Consider the following 18,440-nt stretch of genomic DNA (forward strand, 5'->3'; position numbering starts at 1 on the left):
CTCAGGATATGTGGGCAACTCTTCCATTTCTGCATCCCAGTGATGAGAAGGCAGAATCTCAGGCTCCCCTCCTCCCACAGAGCCAGCCCACTCTTCACACAGCAGCTCAGGGCATCTCAGGCCAGAGCTGAACAGGCTGCTCTGCCCTGGTATTGCAAATCAAAGGTGACTCCGATGAAGGGGAGACAGAATGATGCATCTGACTCCATCATCAGAAGGCTAATTAATTACTTTACTATACTATACTATGTACATTGTATCTTAACTGAATCTGCCATGCACTCACCCCTGCTCACACTGCACTCATCTCTGATTCTCTCGTGACTGTCCCATGACACACACACACACTTCTTGGCCCTGATAGGCCAAGGGAACAAAACACCCTCACTTTGGGTAAACAATCTCCACATTGCATTCTACTTTAGCACAACACAGGCACAGCAAGTGAGATAAGAATTGTGTTCTCCTTCTTGTCTGCTTGTCTCACAGCTCCTCTCTTGTTCAGAGGGCGTGTGAGTACCACACCCTGGCAGTGAGCAGGACGTACCTCCAAGGGTTGTGGCTCCTGCCAGCCCTCTCCGCACGTTCATGGGAGCCACGGAGTACCAGATGCCGTCCTCATCCGAGGTGTAATCCAGGCACTCCACGGAGCTGAGGCGCGAGCGCCCGTCGTAGCCCCCGATGACGTAGATGCGGTCGTGCAGCGACACCGTGGCCACGTAGCGCCGCTTGCGGGTGATGCTCTGTGACAGCAAAGCAACACCAAGGTCAGACAGAAACAGCACTGGGCATGGAGATAGCCCCTGCTCTTCCACCCTCTCCTGCTGCTCCTTTGGAACACCAGGTGATACTGAGTCTGCCCTGACTGGTGATACAGAAGAAGAGGCAGTTCTCCACCATTTCACACAGTTCTCCACACTGGGCATGGAGACCAACCCCTGCTCTTCCACCCTCTCCTGCTGCTCCTTTGGGAAATGGCCCACTGCCCCAGGGCAGGCAGCTGTATGGATTTAAAGGACACAGCCTGAGTGACTGTGCCTGCCTCTCCCAGCAGTGCTCTCTTCTCAGGACTGTCTCTCTGCACTCAAATATTTCGCACTAAATGTCATTTACCCTGTGCTGCTGCATAACCCCCAATGCATTTGGGATGATTTTGTTAGCCTCCTATTACAATAGGAAAAAGTAGGGACTCTGAATATTTCATGAAGCTATCAGCCTCCAAAAAAGATCAGAATTTTGGAACAACAGGTGATACTGAGTCTTCCCTGACTGGTGATACTGAAGAAGAGGCAGTTCTCCACCATTTCACACAGATAAAGGTGATTTTAATTTGGGTAGAAATACTCCTCAGTGCAGGAATTCTCTCTTCCCATTATGCTCCAAAACACTGCAAGCAGTGGGATCATGCAGCAGCCTGAAGACTGCACTGATTACACGGTTCCTATTGACATTCCAATTATCATCACTAACCTTAAAGCTTCACACCCCTTCACTAAGAAACATGATAGTTCTCACTCCCACAACCAAGATGTGGGTCTCTGCAGGCTCAGCTGATCAGGTCTATGACAACAACCCCCTCTCCCTCAGTCACTCTGCAAGCTGAAGTGGTTTCAGCATTCACCATGTAAATCCCTAAAGAATTTCTGTCAGAATTCCTCAGCAGATTGCACAGGACAGCCCAAGGAGATTGTTATCCAGCTGGTGCTGCAGGATCAGTGTTTGCTCACAGCCTGCTCAGCCCAGTGGTGCTCAGAAGCGTTCCCTTACCGGCAGGAAACTCCACTCCTGGGTCTTGGGGTCGTATTTCTCCACCACATCAATGGGGGACTGCTGGCTGCCGAAGCCGCCGATCACCAGCAGCACCTCGTTAGCTCCTGAGGGACAGAGGGACAGCAAAGCCAAGTCACTCCCTTCACAACCAAAGGGTCACCTCAGGGGAACATCCTGAAGAAACTCTGAGCCTTCCCTGGCACAAAGCTGCCTCTAAATCCCTTTTTTTGTCTCGGCTCTGGAGAAGGGACCTAACCCGGCTCAGGCACTCACACTCCCTTGTCATTGTCATATTTTCTGGAAAAATCTCTTCACCAGGATTTCTTCTCCTGGGAAGCTGAGAAGCCTCAGAGAAATTAAAACAATAATTATCTGATTGCTTCTCCTGTGTTTGCTGCTTTGGAATGTGATCTGGAGCTCGTCTGCCAACAGGTGCATGTTTGATTGGTTTCATGTGAATTGTTTTTACTTAATGACCAATCACCATCAGCTGTGTCAGACTCTGAGGCATCAGTCATGAATTTTTATTATTCATTCTTGTTAAGCCTTCTGCCTGTATCCTTTCTCTTTCTTTAGTATAGTTTTAGTATAGTATAATATAATATAATAATAATATAATAGAACAAAATAACAATATAATAAAACAATAACAATATAATATAATAATATAATATAAATATAAATATAATATAATATAATATAATTAATAATATCAGCCTTCTGAGAACATGGAGTCAGATTCCTCATCTCTCACCTCATCCTGGGGACCCTCACAAACTCAACACTCCCTCTGTGCTCAGCAAGAAAGAGAAGGGAGAAACTCTTCAGAGCATGTGGCAGACAGTTGACTGAGGTGTTAGGAGCTGGCTGCTGGAGGGCTGTTTCTCCTAACACCAGAGGCACTTTGAAAAGACAAGCTGTCTCAGACAGGTGCTGAAGTTCACCCCTTTATATCTCCTTTTGTACCCTTTCTGCTGTTTTTCCCAAACCTCTCACCACCCCACAGAATCTGTAGGAGAATGGCTGCGTCCCTGCAGCCTCCTCACAACACAAAGTCTCCTCCTGGTCTCAAGTGACATCTAGGCCTGATTTAGGGGACTTTGTTCACCATGTAACTGAGAAACAAGTCAGGCTGTCTGAACCTTGGAAAACTAATTAAATACTTTCCCAGGAACTCTCTCTTAAATCTTGTGTATTTTATTCCAAAATTGCCTTCTCTCTATTTTCCCTGAGATGAATTATCTGAATTTATCTTATTTCCTCTGTGACTGTCAGTAACAGCTGTGACCTGAAGAGTTATAATTTCCCCTCTAATCACTGCCTGGAAGCAGGCCTCTGTCTCAGGTTTAGAACAGCTTAGCAACCCCTCCACTCCTTGGGCCTTTTCTGGAACAGGGAGTTTGTCACTAGAATTTAGGACTGTCCAGCCTTTCAGTGCACAAGGACTGAACACCAAGCAACAAACATTTAACAAGACTTTGTCTGTTACAAAGCAGAAACGCTGTCACCTCAGATGAATCATAATATAAAAAATAACTGGGAGGGATTCACAAGAGCTCCAACATCTTGGAAAGCCTCTTTTCCAGTAAGAAAACTGAAAGTGCAATCACTTCAGCTCTTCCCATGCAAAGTTAATACATGTCTTGATCACAGTTTAAAGTGACACATTGCTGATATCAGATGGTATGGAATCAATTAAAACAGGTAGGGCTGAATCCAAAGGATGAACCTCAACAATAATGTGCAGTTTTAACCCATACAATTAGACAATAAAACAGTTTTTTAATGTCTTTTTTTATCAGGGGAAGTATTTCAACTAAGAATAAAATGAAATGTGTTTTTCTAAAATCATAGAATCACAAAATGGTATGTGTTGGAAAAGACTTTAAAGCTTGTGTCATTCCATGTTCAGGGACAGTTTGCACTATCCCAGGTTGCTCCAAGCCCTGTCCAGCCTGGCCTTGGGCATTTCCAGGGATGGAGCAGCCACAGCTTCTCTGGGCAACCTGTGCCAGGGCCTCACCACCCTGTCAGGGGAGAATTTCTTCCCTAGATTTCCTCTCTTTCAGTATGAAACCATTCCCCATTGTCCCATTGCTGCAGTTTCTGATGAAGAGTCCCTTTCTGGCTTCCTTGTAGGTCCCTTCAGATACTGGAAGGCTGAGGTCATGACAGGCTGAGCTGAAGTGCAGGTCTTTGAAACTGGTACAGGAATTCCCAGAAAATGTGCTGAGGCCTGGATTATGCAGGAACAGCATAACAACATTTCCTTCAGGCCAGAGAGGTCTGATCAGTGTGTCTGACAAACCTAATCTGCCCTCCTCCTTTTGTGGTTAAACTGCTTTCTGTCCCCTAGAAGAGGCCACAAAGGGATTTTGGACGCTCTCTCCACCACAGCTGCAGCAGCACTGGAGAACACACAGGGAGGATTCCTTGCAGGGAGAGTGGTCCCTGCTGGCACTGATGGCAGTGCCCTGGGAGTGCACCAGGCCACAGGCATGGCACAGAAGCCAGTAAAATACTTTTCCTTTTTCTGTAGGTCAGTCCTACTTTTATGTTGCTCTTGAGCACTCACTGCCTTAAGACAAACATTTTCTGAACAATTCAGTGACCGTGCTTGGTAGAAGCTACTGAAATAAAGGAAGATATCATAATTTATTTGCCTTAACAAGGCTAGGGAGAAAAAAAAAAAGGCACCTCTGAAGGGGACGAGGGACATCTCCATCTCCCTTCTTGCACCTTCCCCTGTTCAATTTGCTGGGGAAGCTTGCTGTCACTGTAAGGCAGCTGTCACTCACCTCACAGCTCTATTTTGGACTCTGATTCCTACCTCTTCAGCCAGGAAGAAACTCCTCCCACAGTTCGTGGACAGCTGCATGCTGGGGCAAATGCATCTGCAGGCACCAGCAACTCAGGAAACTGGTTTTGAGGCCACAGCAGGGCCTGGGATTTAAGGCAATCAGCTAGTTAGTCCCCACACTGACACTAAGCAATTGTACTCTATAAAAGAGGCACCTCTGTCCTTTGCTCCCGTCCCCTCTCTGTCCTGCTGGGGACCATGGCATGACAAGTTACTGCTGTGAACAACATCAACACAGTCACAAGGCATTAGACAAAGTGTCTGACACAACACCTGCCAGTGCCCTGGCCCCTCTCAGGGTCATTTTTCAGCTGCTCACCCAGACGTGCTCGTGTCCTGGGTCCCTGCATCTGGCTCCGGAGCTCGGGCCGAAGGTGGAATTTCTTGGCTTCGTCCACGAGGTCTCTGCACTGCAGGCTGCAGCGGATGAAGGGCTGGGGAGAAACATGAGTCACTGCTACATGCAATGTATTTTAAGAAACCTCAGAAGAACTGTCCTAAAGCCAACTCTCATCAGCTCAGACAGCATGAAAAGGACTTGTGTGCGGGCCCTGGGAAATGCAAAGGCAACTGAAGATGCTGAGAAGATCTGGCTCCATCCTCACAGTCTGGCACTGAAGGCTCCTTAAAGAAAATGGCTGCATTGGAACACTAAGGAAAAGCCACTTCTGCTCTGTTTAAACCAGCAGAAGTATGACTAGGAAGGGGAACTGGCAGTGAAACCACACTTGATCTGCCCCACATAACCTGTCCTGCACCTGCTATTGGAGAAGAGAGGCACAGCGCAGCACAATGAAACTGTTTAGCTGATTTACTGCCCTGATCACTGTGCACGCGGAACATGGAGTTGTGAAGAGGCAACAGGAACACTGAGGTCTTGTTGAAGAGTGAGGGGCATCCAAGGACAGCCTCATCTCCTTGCACAATGCTTTGTAATTCCCTTCCCTAGCCAAGGGCCTGGACCAACCTCCCTTCAGCTCAGCACTCATTTTCCCATGGCTGTTGGGTATACATGCTGCTTCAGCAAGTTCAGATTTACCTCTACAGGCTCCTGGTGTCTGTGTGAGGCAGCCACATGGGGCCAACACTCCACTCTCCACACTGCCCCAAGCTGAGCATGTGCCACCAGTGTGTGGCACTACCAGACTGGACAGGTCACCCTCCATGTTCACTCTGAGAGCTGAGGGCTGTACACACTCTGTCTCAGGCTGGATTTGGAACAGATCTATTTGTTTTGGTACCAGTCCCTTTTCCATTAGCTTAAATTTCAGTTCGAAGGGGACCATGACAATCTGACTGAACATCTTTTAGCTCTGGCACAACCTAACACAACAGCCCATTAGGTTGTCCTGATTTAATAACATCCATAATCTACCATATCTGAGATGACTGTTGCTAAATCAGCCTTTTCCTGACACAGACAAATGTCTGTCACTCACCATTCAGCACCTGTCAGGTGACAAGGGCTAGTAACCCTTGAGTACATCCTATCACCACCTAACCTGAAGGCTGGTTTGACCTTCTCTGGGCCTTCCTTTGAAATCTTGCCTGGGGTCACTTCCTGTCTGGAACCGAATTAGCACTTAACAGCTTAATTGTCACTTTGCATCACCCCCATTTTGGGTTGCCTCTGCAGCATCCCAGAACACAAAGCAGCATTGTTAGCCATGGCTCTTGGCTGCGTGTTGGTCCTGGACCCACACAGCTCCTTTCTCACTCAGAGGTACATGTTAGCCATCTGCACCTCAGACACCTTCTGAGGAGCCGTGACCTCCCTGAGATCGATGCCAGCAATCTTCAGCCTGGGGAAGGAGACCTGCCAGTGCTTAGGAAGGAAGGCAGAAAGCACTTGGAGACTGTAAGGGATGACAAGAGAAAGGTGCTGTGGATATCTGCAGAGACAGCTGACTAATGGCTCTGGAGAGGGCACCCTGGGGCTGCAGAGCAGGACGCTGTGACTGCTGGCACAGCAAACAGCTCAGTGTGACAGCAGCACTGCGCTGAGCAGGGACAGCTGCACAGTGTCACCAAACAGCAGCAGAGAAAGGGCTCTGCAGCCATTCTGGGGCCAACAGAGGCCAGGCAGGAGCAGCAGTGGCTGCTCTACTGTAGCAGACCCCATAGAATTGTCTAAGACCCCGTGGAGGGCTGAGACTTAACAGTAGGAATTGCTGAGTCATGATGAGACAGCAAAATAAGCCCCTGTCTTCCCCCTCTCGGACCCTGGCTTATCTCTGTAACCCCATAGGTCACTTTCCCCTAACCCCTACTATTGGACAAGTTTGGATCCCTCTGTACCCTATAAAAAGGGGCTGTTTTAGCCCATTTGGCAGAAGAAGAGCTGTCACTGGAACCCTTCACAGACCCCTCAAGAAACCATCGCTGTGGAACCACCAGGACCTCTCCTTCTCCTCTCTCTCGTCTGCTTCTCCCCAGAGCCCACCGGCACCTTAGCAAGCAAGATGTGGAAATCCTAAGAGAGCTGATAATCACTAAAGAGCTGAAATCCACTGAGCTTGCTTAAGGTAGCAGCGGCTAAGAGCAGCCTGGGTATCTGGGCACTCTGTCTCCAAGAGGGACTGAGCTATCTGGATAGGACTGCCTTGCTCGGGGGCAAAGCCTGCTCTGGGGCAGGGGGGACCTTTACCGTACCTCGGTGTCGATGACGTCGGTGATGTAGCGCGGCGTGAGCAGCGGCATCCGCACGTACTGCAGCAGCTCCGGCAGCGACGCCTCGCGCTCCTTCTTGGAGTGCTTCACCCAGTTTATCACCGCCTCGAACACCGGCTCCTCCGAGTCCACCTGCACACAGGAGGCACATCCTGATCAGGTGACAGCACAACAGGAGCTACTGCCATGGAGCACATAAGGCTCAGCTGCTGCACTGCTTCACAGCGAGCAGGACCCTTCAGCTACGAGTCCCTTAGGGAAATCCCCAGAAGCACAATGAACTCCCTCACTTTCTTTTCCTTAAATCTGTGTTTGCTTTTTCCCCTGCAGCTGAGATCAACCATGGGCAGCCCAAGTCCCAAAGCAGCGAGTGCTATGGTACAGAGCAGAGCCTGGAGCTCAGAGCTCCATCCACTGCCAGTGGGAACTCACAGGACAGCTCCCCCAGTTCTCTGGAGCAGGAGCTGTGATCCCACAAAGTTCAAAGTGCTATCAAAGAGATGATTAAATCATGTTTCCTTTGCACAGCAAAGTGTCTGCCCTAGGCCCTGGCAGCCCTGGGCCTATGCACTGCCCCTTGGACACTCCAGCCACAGCAGGTACATTTAAGGTTTCAATCCACCTTTTAAAAACTACAAAGGATTTCAGAGTGGAAAATCCCAGGGCATGAATGCTACTGTTTATTTCTACTGTTTATTTTATTTTATCACTAGTTGATTTCTGTCTCCATTTAGGACTAGCACAGGCTGGTGCTTACACCACTTCTGGGGATTACACTGACTAAATCATCCAAATTTGATCCTGTCAGAGAACCACACATGCTCTGAGAACCACACCTATGATTACCAAAAGCAAAAGAATTGTAAAAATCTCACCTATATACATATATATAAGAATTATATATTACTTATTACTTATATATAAGTTATATATTACTCAGACTTTGTTTTCTTTTTGCACATCTATCAGATCATCCGACGTAAAAGGAAATCAGACATGAATTTATTATCACACAGTCTGTTAACTGAGACTAAATATGAAGATAAAAGAAGAGCCTGTGATGAAAGGACTGAGCCTTCCCACCAGCCTATGACTGGTCCCCTTTGAAATCCAGTTTGAAGCTGTCAGGCAGAATGTTTTGAAGCAGGGAGCCACAGAGGTTAATTATGTAAGGCATTCTTCTACACCATTGTTTTATATTTGTTACAGTGTAATTTGGAATGGCCTCTTTCTCTTGGAATTACAGGGGAAGGACAATTAGAGCTCACAAAAGGAGAGCAGACTAATGTATTGTTTCCAATTTCCCCACCTCCTCTTTAAAGGCAATAATCCTGTGTTGATTTATTCCCTCCTGAACTGAATGTCCTCAGATATATTTAACAGTTTTACCATTCATTGAATCATTTATGTTTTCTGATAAATGATGAGTAACACTAAATGCAGGATCACACTGAGGACCTGTCATTGCACTTCTTGAGCAGCCCAGAGATTTCCTGAGGGTGTTCCCTTACCACACTCTTGATTCCACACAGCACCTCTGTGCTGGCACAGCAGGAGAGAGATCTGCTCCTTATCCCACACTGGTCTGGGCTGGAAGGGACTTTAAAGCCCATCCCATTCCACTCCTGCCATGGGCAGGGACACCTTCCACCAGACCAGGTTGCTCCTGGTCCAGCCTAGCCTTGGACACTCCCAGGGATGGGGCAGTTACAGCTTCTCTGGGCACCCAGGGCCTCAGCATTCTCACAGGGAAGAATTTCTTCCCCACATCAAATCTAAATCTCTCCTCTTTAAAACTGTTACCCCTTGTCCTATCACTTGCTGCCCATGTAAAAAGTCACTTTTCCTCTTTTTTATAAGCCCCTTTATAAGGTTTCCCTGGAGAATCCTCTTCTCCAGGTAAACAGCCCCAGCACTCCCAGCCTGGGTCCAGAGCAGAGGGGCTCCAGCCCTCAGAACATCTCTGTGGCTTCCTCGGGACCCCCTCTAACAGGTCCATGTGTTTCTTGTGCTGAGAACCCCATACCTGGACACAGCACTCCAGGAGAATCCCCTCCCTTGCCCTACTGTTGTCACATATTCTTAAAGTACAATAGTGCATGCCCAACACACTGCCTGCTGCAAGGTCTGAACCAGCCCTTCCAATCCACAAGGAATGTAATGTCACTTTTCCTGAGCAGATCATCCAAGAAGCTTGGCTGGGTCATTCTGAAGTTCCTCATTATTTTCTGCTCCCAGTAGCATCACAAGCCACAGGAGCTCAGCCCCTCACAGCACAAAACTGCAGCCTGTCAAACACCAAGCACACTCAGGCTCCTCCACTGCAGATCCCAGCCAGAGCTGGGTCCTTCACCACTGCCTCACATGCTTTTTCTCAAGCAGCCTCACTAACAAGGGGATGTTGGCATGGCTGAAGACCATTTTCAATGAATACATCAACAATTCTCCTCTGGCTACCCCTGTACTGGCTTTTCAGGAATCCCACCAAAGATATCCCATACTTTGCTTCCAAGCATTCCTGTTCCCCTGAACTCTGAGCAGTGATTGCTTCAAGCCTTTCCACTGCACTGAACATCAGCTCTCGACAAAATCCACCTCAATAAATAGTCAAGCTCTCTCCTCGTTACCAGGGAATGTTCAATTTATTCATAGAGAAGTTGGAAAAATGTATTTGACATGTCCCAGTCACATAGCACACCCTCCAGAAGCTCACCTTCAGGAACTAAATCTCCCTGTTACCCCTGGCAGAGTCAGACCACCCTGCACCATCCCAGGATTCCTTATGCAGCTTCCTTAACAGAAGCTAAAGCTTGAGGCTATTTCTGAAATGTAGGCATTGAGACAACTTATCTTCTCCAGGGAAAGGAGAGAATGAAGGGCCAATAACTCTGCAACGGGAACTAACTCACTGTGATTGACTTGCAAGAAACCCTCGTGTGACAACAAATTCTTACAGAGAAGCTACATGGTATTGATAAAAATTACAAACTAGCAAAAATAAAAATAGATGTCTCCTGAAAATTAAATTTCAACTTCAGGAACTGTGTGAGGAGTCCATCCCAGGAGTATGGACTACTTATTGACTGGTTTCAATGTTTTATTTCAATGCTTTGCACGGTAATGGTACTTTTCAGGTTTTACCTGAATTTCATCACACTTGATGAGCTTTTCAACCTCTTCTTGATTTAAGAGGATAAACTCTTCATGCTGAACCACCTCTGGAAAATGTTTCTGGCTGAAGACCTCTGCAGCTTGCATTAGATCCACACAATTGTGTGTCTCAGCAAAATCCCGAATGCCCAAACAATTTGATGGATCCAGCTGGCTTTCTAGAAACTCACAGCAAGCTTGTTTCACACCTATGGAAAATTGGAGGGGTGAATGAGCACTGCACACTTACTATCAATCCACTGCTTTGGCAAGGGCTTCAAAAAAAAGTTCTAAGCAATAATGAAAATCCAATCCAAACAACAAGTAAAAGTACTAAAGAAACATACACATGCATGTATTGCTTTGGAGACTGAAGACACTTGGAGCAGCCAGACCATGTGTTTGGGCTGGTGTGAGCTGTGGCTCTTCTATTCCAATGAAAAAATTACATCAATCTGATACTAGGAAGACTCCAGTGTGAGTTGTACTCAGCTTCATGGGTTATAAACCACTACTGTGTCTGCTAGTGGATATGGCACCACATTTCTAGGACTATGATAACTTTTAGGCAACCTGTCTGGGATTTGGGATAATTGTCTGGGATAGCTCTATAGGTGCATGTGCAATGACAGCAACCAGTCTGTTACTGACCCAGACATACTGTGATGGCAGGTCACACGACATCTAGGATTGCTTATTATAATCATCTAACTGAGCTGTAACATTTATGTGCTATACAGCTCACAACTCCTCTTGGGAATCCTCCTGCAGAAGTACAGTAGCCCAAAGAATGGAACCTGTTTTACCATTTTGTTTTGCACCCAAATCCATTCCTCTATTAATGAGACCACAGCACACAAGAAAAGAGAAGTTTGACATAACTACTTACAAATATCATTCCTCCCCCAGCCTCTCTTCCATGCACAGAGGGACAAACAAACCAAATCTCTAAACAGCAGCAATGATGCAATTTGTGCTAATCTTTCAATTACCTTTCAGCTGAAGCAGACATGCTGCTGGAAGCAATTCTTGGACATTTTCTACTGTCACATGCACAGTTTCTGTATATACAAAGTCCAGCAGGATTTCCATGGTGGAGGCTGTCAGGCCCTGGATATCCACACAGGGTTTATCCTTCTCTGAGAGCTGTAAATTAAAAGGGAGACAACAGATTTATTCTTCATTAACGTGATCAGAAAGCCCACAACCCTCAGCAGGTTTGAAAATAAGATCTGTCAGAACTTTCAACAGAGATTTGTCCTTTCTATTCTGGTGCTCACTGAAAGGATACAGGGAAGGAGGGAATTTCCTACAGAACTCACTTACAGAAATGAGTAAGAGCAAAAGTTCTTTATGGATCAAAAGGACAGTCACACTGCACAGTAAAACCTGCGAGCTGAGATCTGAGTCAGCAGAGATCACATGTGTCACCTGTGCAAGACAACTAAACTGTCTCCTCCATGCAGTACTCCAAGGGAATTCCTCCCTGAGCTGGATGTGTGTGACAGGCTGCAGTTCACATGGAGTCCCCATCTAAGTGTTGGCCCAAATCAGGTTCTTTCACCCGGTGTGAAAGAGGCCAATCCACATCCAGAGTCTGGGTATTTGATTCATTTCACTTCAGTAAAGAAGGGGGGCTGGGGGCCAAAGCCCCCAAAGGCTGCCAGACTGGCAAAACTGTTTACTATTTATACATTTTAGCAAACAAAGGCATTAATGTTCATTGGCTATGAGCTATCTAGTTGTCTTATTGATTAGCCTTCTATCTTCTATTGGTTAACGACTTCCTTGCTTCTGATGCTAATTAGTTCCATCCTCAGTATTTCTCTTCCTCTAGGTCAGGGGACTTCTGGAGTAGGTGGCTGTGAGTCAGTGGTCTCAACATACCCCTGCCAGAATTACCTTCGACATTCAGAGCTGAATTCAGCATGCTGGCTTTATAAATTTCTTCCTTATTTTGGGAGTTTTGCCAAGTGTCTCTGTGGCCCAGAAATTTGGCTCCTCTGTGCCCCCTATCAGTAGGATATCCTTCTGCCTGAGTTTTGGTAACTTCTCCCTGGGCATGTCCAGCCCTAAACCTGAACAAGTCAATTTTACTGACACCTAATTTTCATTTCCAACACCTGGACATCTTCACCATTCTTCTCTAAAACCAAGCCAAAGAAAAAGCTTTCTCAAATTGTCAGTTTCCTTCAAGCTTGTGGTGAACTTCATTCCTAAAATGAAACAAAGTAAAATGACAGTTTGTGCAGTGATGGCACTTACGCAATTCAGACTTTGTCCCTCGACTATTTAATCACCTCTATGATTAATTTTGGAATAATTATTTTTTCCCAGGAACATTATCCTCTCAATGGTCAATCTCTGGGAACAGCAAATTCTGTGAATCCATCAAATTTGCACAAAACAGATTATATTTCACAAAGCATGAGTTTCATGGTTCAGTGCCTCCAGCACAGAGCTGCTGGCAGAGCACCTGATGATTCCTGAACAATGGACTGGCTGGTGGGCTCACTGATCACACCCTGCACGTTGCTGCCAGCTCAGCAGCATGGCTGCACCTCAAGAGATAATGATCTTCCTGTGGCATGCTGCAAAACCAGCCCCTGACTTCTGGAGCAGTCAGCACCAGTGCAAGCACAATGCAGATGAAAGCCCATGGCTTCTCTTGCCAAGAATGAGCCCAAAGTTGGTACAGCCAGTTGGGCAGAGGCTCAGGGAGCAGAAAGCATGGCCAAAGCGCCATCACTGAGCTTCACATCTGCCACAGCTGGGGAAAAAGGAGGTGACACAGAATATAGAAAATAAGAGCAGTGGAAGCTACTCCTGCAGAGGCACTCCATGACACAGCACAGATGTCTGCTGGAACTGAGCCCTGTCTAACATGCAGAGATACACTTGCACAGAAGTACAGGAGGTGACCCTTGAAGGAATCTGAGGGAAGAGGCCTTTCAAATCTCTTGACTCAGTGAACAATCTTTATGACTTCCAAAGTTGGGAAGGAAGAGCAAATAACCTTGTCTGACCTGCTGTGTGACAGGCCAGGCATTGCATTCAGAAGCTAAAACCAGTTCCTGCCTTGGGCCAGACAAAACATTCCTGAACCAAGACTAAGCTGTTTGTACCACAAAGGACACAGGTGCCACCAAAATTCAGAACTGATCAGACAAGATGTTCAGATGATTCTAACAAGCAAATGAAGGCACAGACCATACATATTTAGGATCAAAGATGTTACAAACCTCTGCTGACTTCCTGATAGCTGTAAGCATCAGTTCTTCACACGTCAGCCTGGAGCTGATAAAGAAGCTCCTGACCCACAAGCAACCAGCCATGTACATACTCTCTTTATATTGGTGACCACAACACAAACCACAAGGACAACACAAATACCATACAGATGATTATTTCCTGTTTCCTTTGTATTTCTGCTACACTCCACTACTTGGTTGTTATTTTGCTCAGTTTACTCACATGCTAAGAATGCCTAGTAGGAAGGAAGTATTTTATGTAAATTCATCTAATATGTGTGATGCAGAATCAGGATCCTAACATCATACCTTAAAGAAGGGTCTCAGTGTGGAGACAACTTGATTCTGAACACAGAATCATGGATTGGTCTGGGTTGGAAGGAACCATCCGTGAACCCTCTCTGTCAGTTTGGAGCCACTTCCCTTTCTCCTACAACCCCAGTGAAAACAATCTCTCTCCATTTTCTTGTTGGTTCCCTTCAGGTACTGGAAGGCCACCCCAGAGTCTTCTCCAGACTCAATGATCCCAATTCTCTCAGCCTTTCAGACTCATGAGGACACTGAGCTGAGCTCCAGCCTGTGTGTGCAGTATTAGAGACCTGCCTGCAGTGCTCGGTGCTGGGCTGCTGGGACACAGACAGTCCTTGCTCCATCCATGCAGCCACATCCTTGGACTCAGAATGCAAAATAATGGTCATCCAATGCTAACCAACACACAGGCCAGGCAGCTTTCCTCTCCAAGGTGTTCACGGTTTCCTTCTGAGGTTGTTCAGTGGCACCAGACACATCTCTGCTGTCAGAATTTCAGATTGGTTTCCTACTTTGTTGTTTAATATCAGAGCTCTGCTCACTCTCCCTGAAGGGAGTAAAGTAGCCCATACATAGGAAGTGTGCAGCAGTACAGATCCCAAAATCAACCACAGCATCCAGGAAAACAACTAAGGACAGTCACTTCGAGGCCTCAGGAGTTTTACCTCAAGATGCCCAAGGTGCTGAAAGCTTAAAGGCAGGGGCTGAGGTTACAGCTCTTTTGTGAGACACAATGCTGCTTTTTCTATTCCACCCATAAATCATTCTGCTGGGTTTGGCTAGGGTAGAGTTTATTTCCTTCCCAATGGCTGGCATGGGGCTGTATTTTGGATTTGTGCTGAATGCAGGGATGATAATGGAGATGTTTTTGTTATTGCTGAGCAGTGCTCACACAGAGCCAAGGCCTTTTCTGCTTTTCATACTGCCAGGCTGGCAAGGGGGCTGGGGGTGTGTGGGGAGCTGGGAGGAGACACAGCTGGGACAGATGACCCAAAGTGACCAAAGGCATGTCCAGGCCATGTGACATCATGCTCAGTACATAAAGTGGGGGCAGAAGGAAGGAGGGGAGGGATGTTTGGAGTGATGGTGTTTGTCTTCCCAAGTCACTGCTTCGTGTCTTGGAACCCTGCTCCCCGTGGGATGGCTGAACACCTGCCTGCCCATGGGAAACAGGGAGTGAACTCCTGGTTTTGCTTTGTTTGCATGTGTGGCTTTTGCTTTCTGTATTAAATTGTCTTTATCTCAACCCACAAATTTTCCAGCTTTTACCCTTCTGACTCCCTTCATGATCTTGCTAGTGGGGGAGCAAGCATGGGGCTCTGAGGGGCTTGGCTGCTGCCTGGGGCTAAACCACGACAATCATGGAGGAGAATGGGTCTAAAATTTTGCAACTCCTTTCTTACCCAAGGCTACTTCTTGTTTTTGCCCTTACTAATGCAGATACACAAAAGTACTCTGGAATAAACACCAATTTCTTCTCACAAGGGGAGAGAATTGCTGGCATGACAGTGCTAATGTGTGTCTCACTGTACCCTGGACAGCAATCACAGCACAGAGAAGCTGACCATGTAAGAACCTGGAAACACCAGTTGTTTACTTTCAGAATAATATTTCTCTGTTCTGGGGGGAAAGGACCCTTCATTTCTAGAACACAGCCTCCAAGAGAAGACAGAACAACTTCCTTCTGAGGTGGAGCCAGTAATCAGCTCTTAAAAGATCCCAACTTATGTTAACTTGGACAAACAAAGACAAATGCCAATGCACAGCCAAGATCCAGGGGAGATAAAACTGCTCTGCAATTTTCACTACAAGAACAACCCTGCAGGTAAAACTGATGGTGTTTCAGTTCTCCCACACTGCTCAGCACAGGGGCAAAGGAAAGTGTTGCAAAAAGCCTGGGGTTCATCAGGTGATCAGTGGTTTTTCCTCATGCTGTAAAACAGGAACAGAAAATGGGAAGAAATTAATACTAAGCTAGACTGAGAACTTTTCAGAATGTTAAAAGTCAGAAGGGAGAGAAGGAAGGAAACTTGAGACACAGAGAGGCAAAGGCAGTTCTTTCTGACAACAGTGTTGCTGACAGTCTCAGTGTTGTACTGGCTATGCACAGATGTGACACCAGGAATACTGTGACATAACCCCAGGAGAAAGGGCCAAGAATGCCATGGCAAATGCCAAGATCAATTCTGAGCAAAGCCTCGTGCAGCCCAGCAGTCCCCAGAGCTGCAGGAGGCAAGCCATGGAGTGCTGAGGAAGCCCTGGCAGGGCCTGTCAGCCCATGACACCACACACACTCTGAGCTCCCTGGAGTCCCAGCCTGGCCAAACCCTGCACCCACAAGTGCCTGAAGAGTGTCCAAGCACTGTCCCATCACAGCCCTGACACACACAGAGGAAACATGGCCACTCTGAGGCTCACCAAGCTGCCCCTTCCTGGAAGGAAGTGTCCCACAAACACTCTGTAATTGTTGCCCCTTGGCAGGTTGGGCACTTTAGGGTTTCTGTAACAAGGAAGCAAGTTTGGAAGAAACACAAACCAAGCAAAAGAAAATAAACCCTTAAAGCAGAGGCATTGTGGGAGCACGAGAGAGCAAGCAATTCTGCCCACTGAGCACAGCTGCTTTCCCAGGAAGAATTTAATTTCTAGGAAGATTCACATGTCTGAATGGAGGTCACCATGATGTTACAGTTAACAAGAGTGTAGCAAAGCAAGGAGAGACAGCCCAGACCCAAAGCACATCAACTCCCAGCCTTTGTTAGCAGCCACAAAGAACGTTCTGGAGCACATGGAGTGACACAGCCTAGACCAAGTCCAGAAGTCAAAAGCACTGACAGGAACGTGAAGGCAAATCCAGAGAAGCAGAGATACTCCCTGTACTGCTGAGCACTTGGAGCTACTGGAGAACAGAGAACTTCAGCCTCCAGGGACTGAATTTGCTTTGTGTGTTTTCTTCACCTAATTACATTTCCTTTATGCAGAGAAAGAGCACAAACCCAATGAATTTACACATTTCATGAAGATATGGACAAAAAAATATATTGGCCTGAGGTTAGGCCACACATGCATTATTTTGGTGTCTTTGCACAGGACTGTAAGCACCTGCTGCCCTGACAGCACTGAGATAAGTGGGCACAGAGAGCTCTGCCACAGCCTTCGTGCCTGGGTAAAACAAAGAAAAAAATCATTCTCTGCTGCAATGTCTCTTGGGCTAGCAGGGAGGGCTTTAGGACCTGTGAGCTACTGAACAATGTTTCTCCCTGCTCATGGGCAAGGTGGCAGGATAAGGAAAGCATCTTCCATAATAAAAAGCTGCAAAGATTGACTCCAACTTATAAAGACAAAGCCAGGCAAAGCATCTGACATTCAGCAGCGAGTGCCAGCTCCAGCTGAGGCAGTGCCTGTCAGTGACTCAGGGAAACTGCACACAGGTAGTGCATGTCTCACAGGAAGGGCTGAGAGCCAAGGTGCTCACAGGTGAGATGTGCTGGGTGCAGCAGCCGGGGCTCAGAGCCACCCCAGCCCCAGGACACCCCCGTGGCAGGAGAGCAGCACTGCCCAGCCCTCAGCCAGCGCCAAGGGCAGCCCAGAGCACGCATCAAACACCCTCCCTTGCACTGCAAGGGCTGCCCAGAATCCCCCAGCACGGCTCCCACAGCGCTGTGCCAGGGCAGGAAAGATGCCCGGAACCACAGAAACCACAGATCAGCACTAGAAAAATAAAGAAATGTATCAGAACTCTCCGGCTTGGCAGCTCAGCCTGGCAGCTCCCTGGGCACAGGGTGGTCACAGCAGACCATGAATCAAGGCCACAACCTCTTAACTCCCCACCAGGTCACAATAAGTTGCTCTGGGGCCACCATAAGACACAGAATCACCTCGAGGAGCTCCAGGGCCACCAGGTCAGAATCCAGAGAGCTCCAGGGCCAACACAGGGGCATTCACAGAGACCAAGGGCCACCATGGAGATATCCAGGGCCACCATAGGGGTTCCTGAGGCACCCACAGCCACCATGAAGGGATCAAGAATCACAACGGGGGCATCCTGAGCAACCACGGGGAGTATCCAGCGGACTCCAGGATCACCACAAGGGGATCCTGGGCCCCCACGGGGGAATCCTGGCCCAGCTGCTGAGCAGCTCAACAGAGAACAGCCCAAGCACTGGGCGGCCCTGCCTCCTCCACCCACGGAGCACCCAGGGCCGGCGGCAGCACCGACCTCGCTGGTGAACATGGCGCAGAAGTAGTCGCTGCAGGCGGCCAGGACGATGCGGTGGGCCGGGAAGTCCTTGTGCTCCACGCGGAGGGTGACGTCGCAGAGCGTGTTGCTCTTAAGCAGGGCGTTCATGGCGTTGAGGATGGACTTGGCGTGGGAGTTGGTCATGATGTCCTTGGGGGGGGCCATGGCGCGCGGCACCTGCGGGCACAGCCAG

At 47.7% G+C, this 18,440-nt stretch overlaps 1 protein-coding gene across 1 annotated transcript in view; it reads right to left on the reverse strand.

Moving 5' to 3' along the window:
* The window catches only part of KLHL12 (kelch like family member 12), a 27,792-nt gene extending 9,358 nt beyond the window's left edge, over positions 1 to 18,434 (reverse strand). Inside the window, exons 1-7 of the mRNA XM_005426795.3 lie at positions 18,227 to 18,434; positions 11,443 to 11,596; positions 10,442 to 10,659; positions 7,283 to 7,432; positions 4,950 to 5,064; positions 1,768 to 1,874; positions 548 to 743 (exon numbers count right to left, since the gene is read on the reverse strand). Coding sequence (XP_005426852.1) covers positions 548 to 743; positions 1,768 to 1,874; positions 4,950 to 5,064; positions 7,283 to 7,432; positions 10,442 to 10,659; positions 11,443 to 11,596; positions 18,227 to 18,412 — 1,126 coding nt within the window. The 5' untranslated portion in view covers positions 18,413 to 18,434. The remainder of the gene's footprint in view (positions 1 to 547; positions 744 to 1,767; positions 1,875 to 4,949; positions 5,065 to 7,282; positions 7,433 to 10,441; positions 10,660 to 11,442; positions 11,597 to 18,226) is intronic.
* Between the last annotated feature and the right edge of the window lie 6 nt (positions 18,435 to 18,440).

This window comes from Geospiza fortis, unplaced genomic scaffold (assembly GCF_000277835.1).
Source record: "Geospiza fortis unplaced genomic scaffold, GeoFor_1.0 scaffold26, whole genome shotgun sequence".
Taxonomy (NCBI): Eukaryota; Metazoa; Chordata; class Aves; order Passeriformes; family Thraupidae; genus Geospiza; species Geospiza fortis.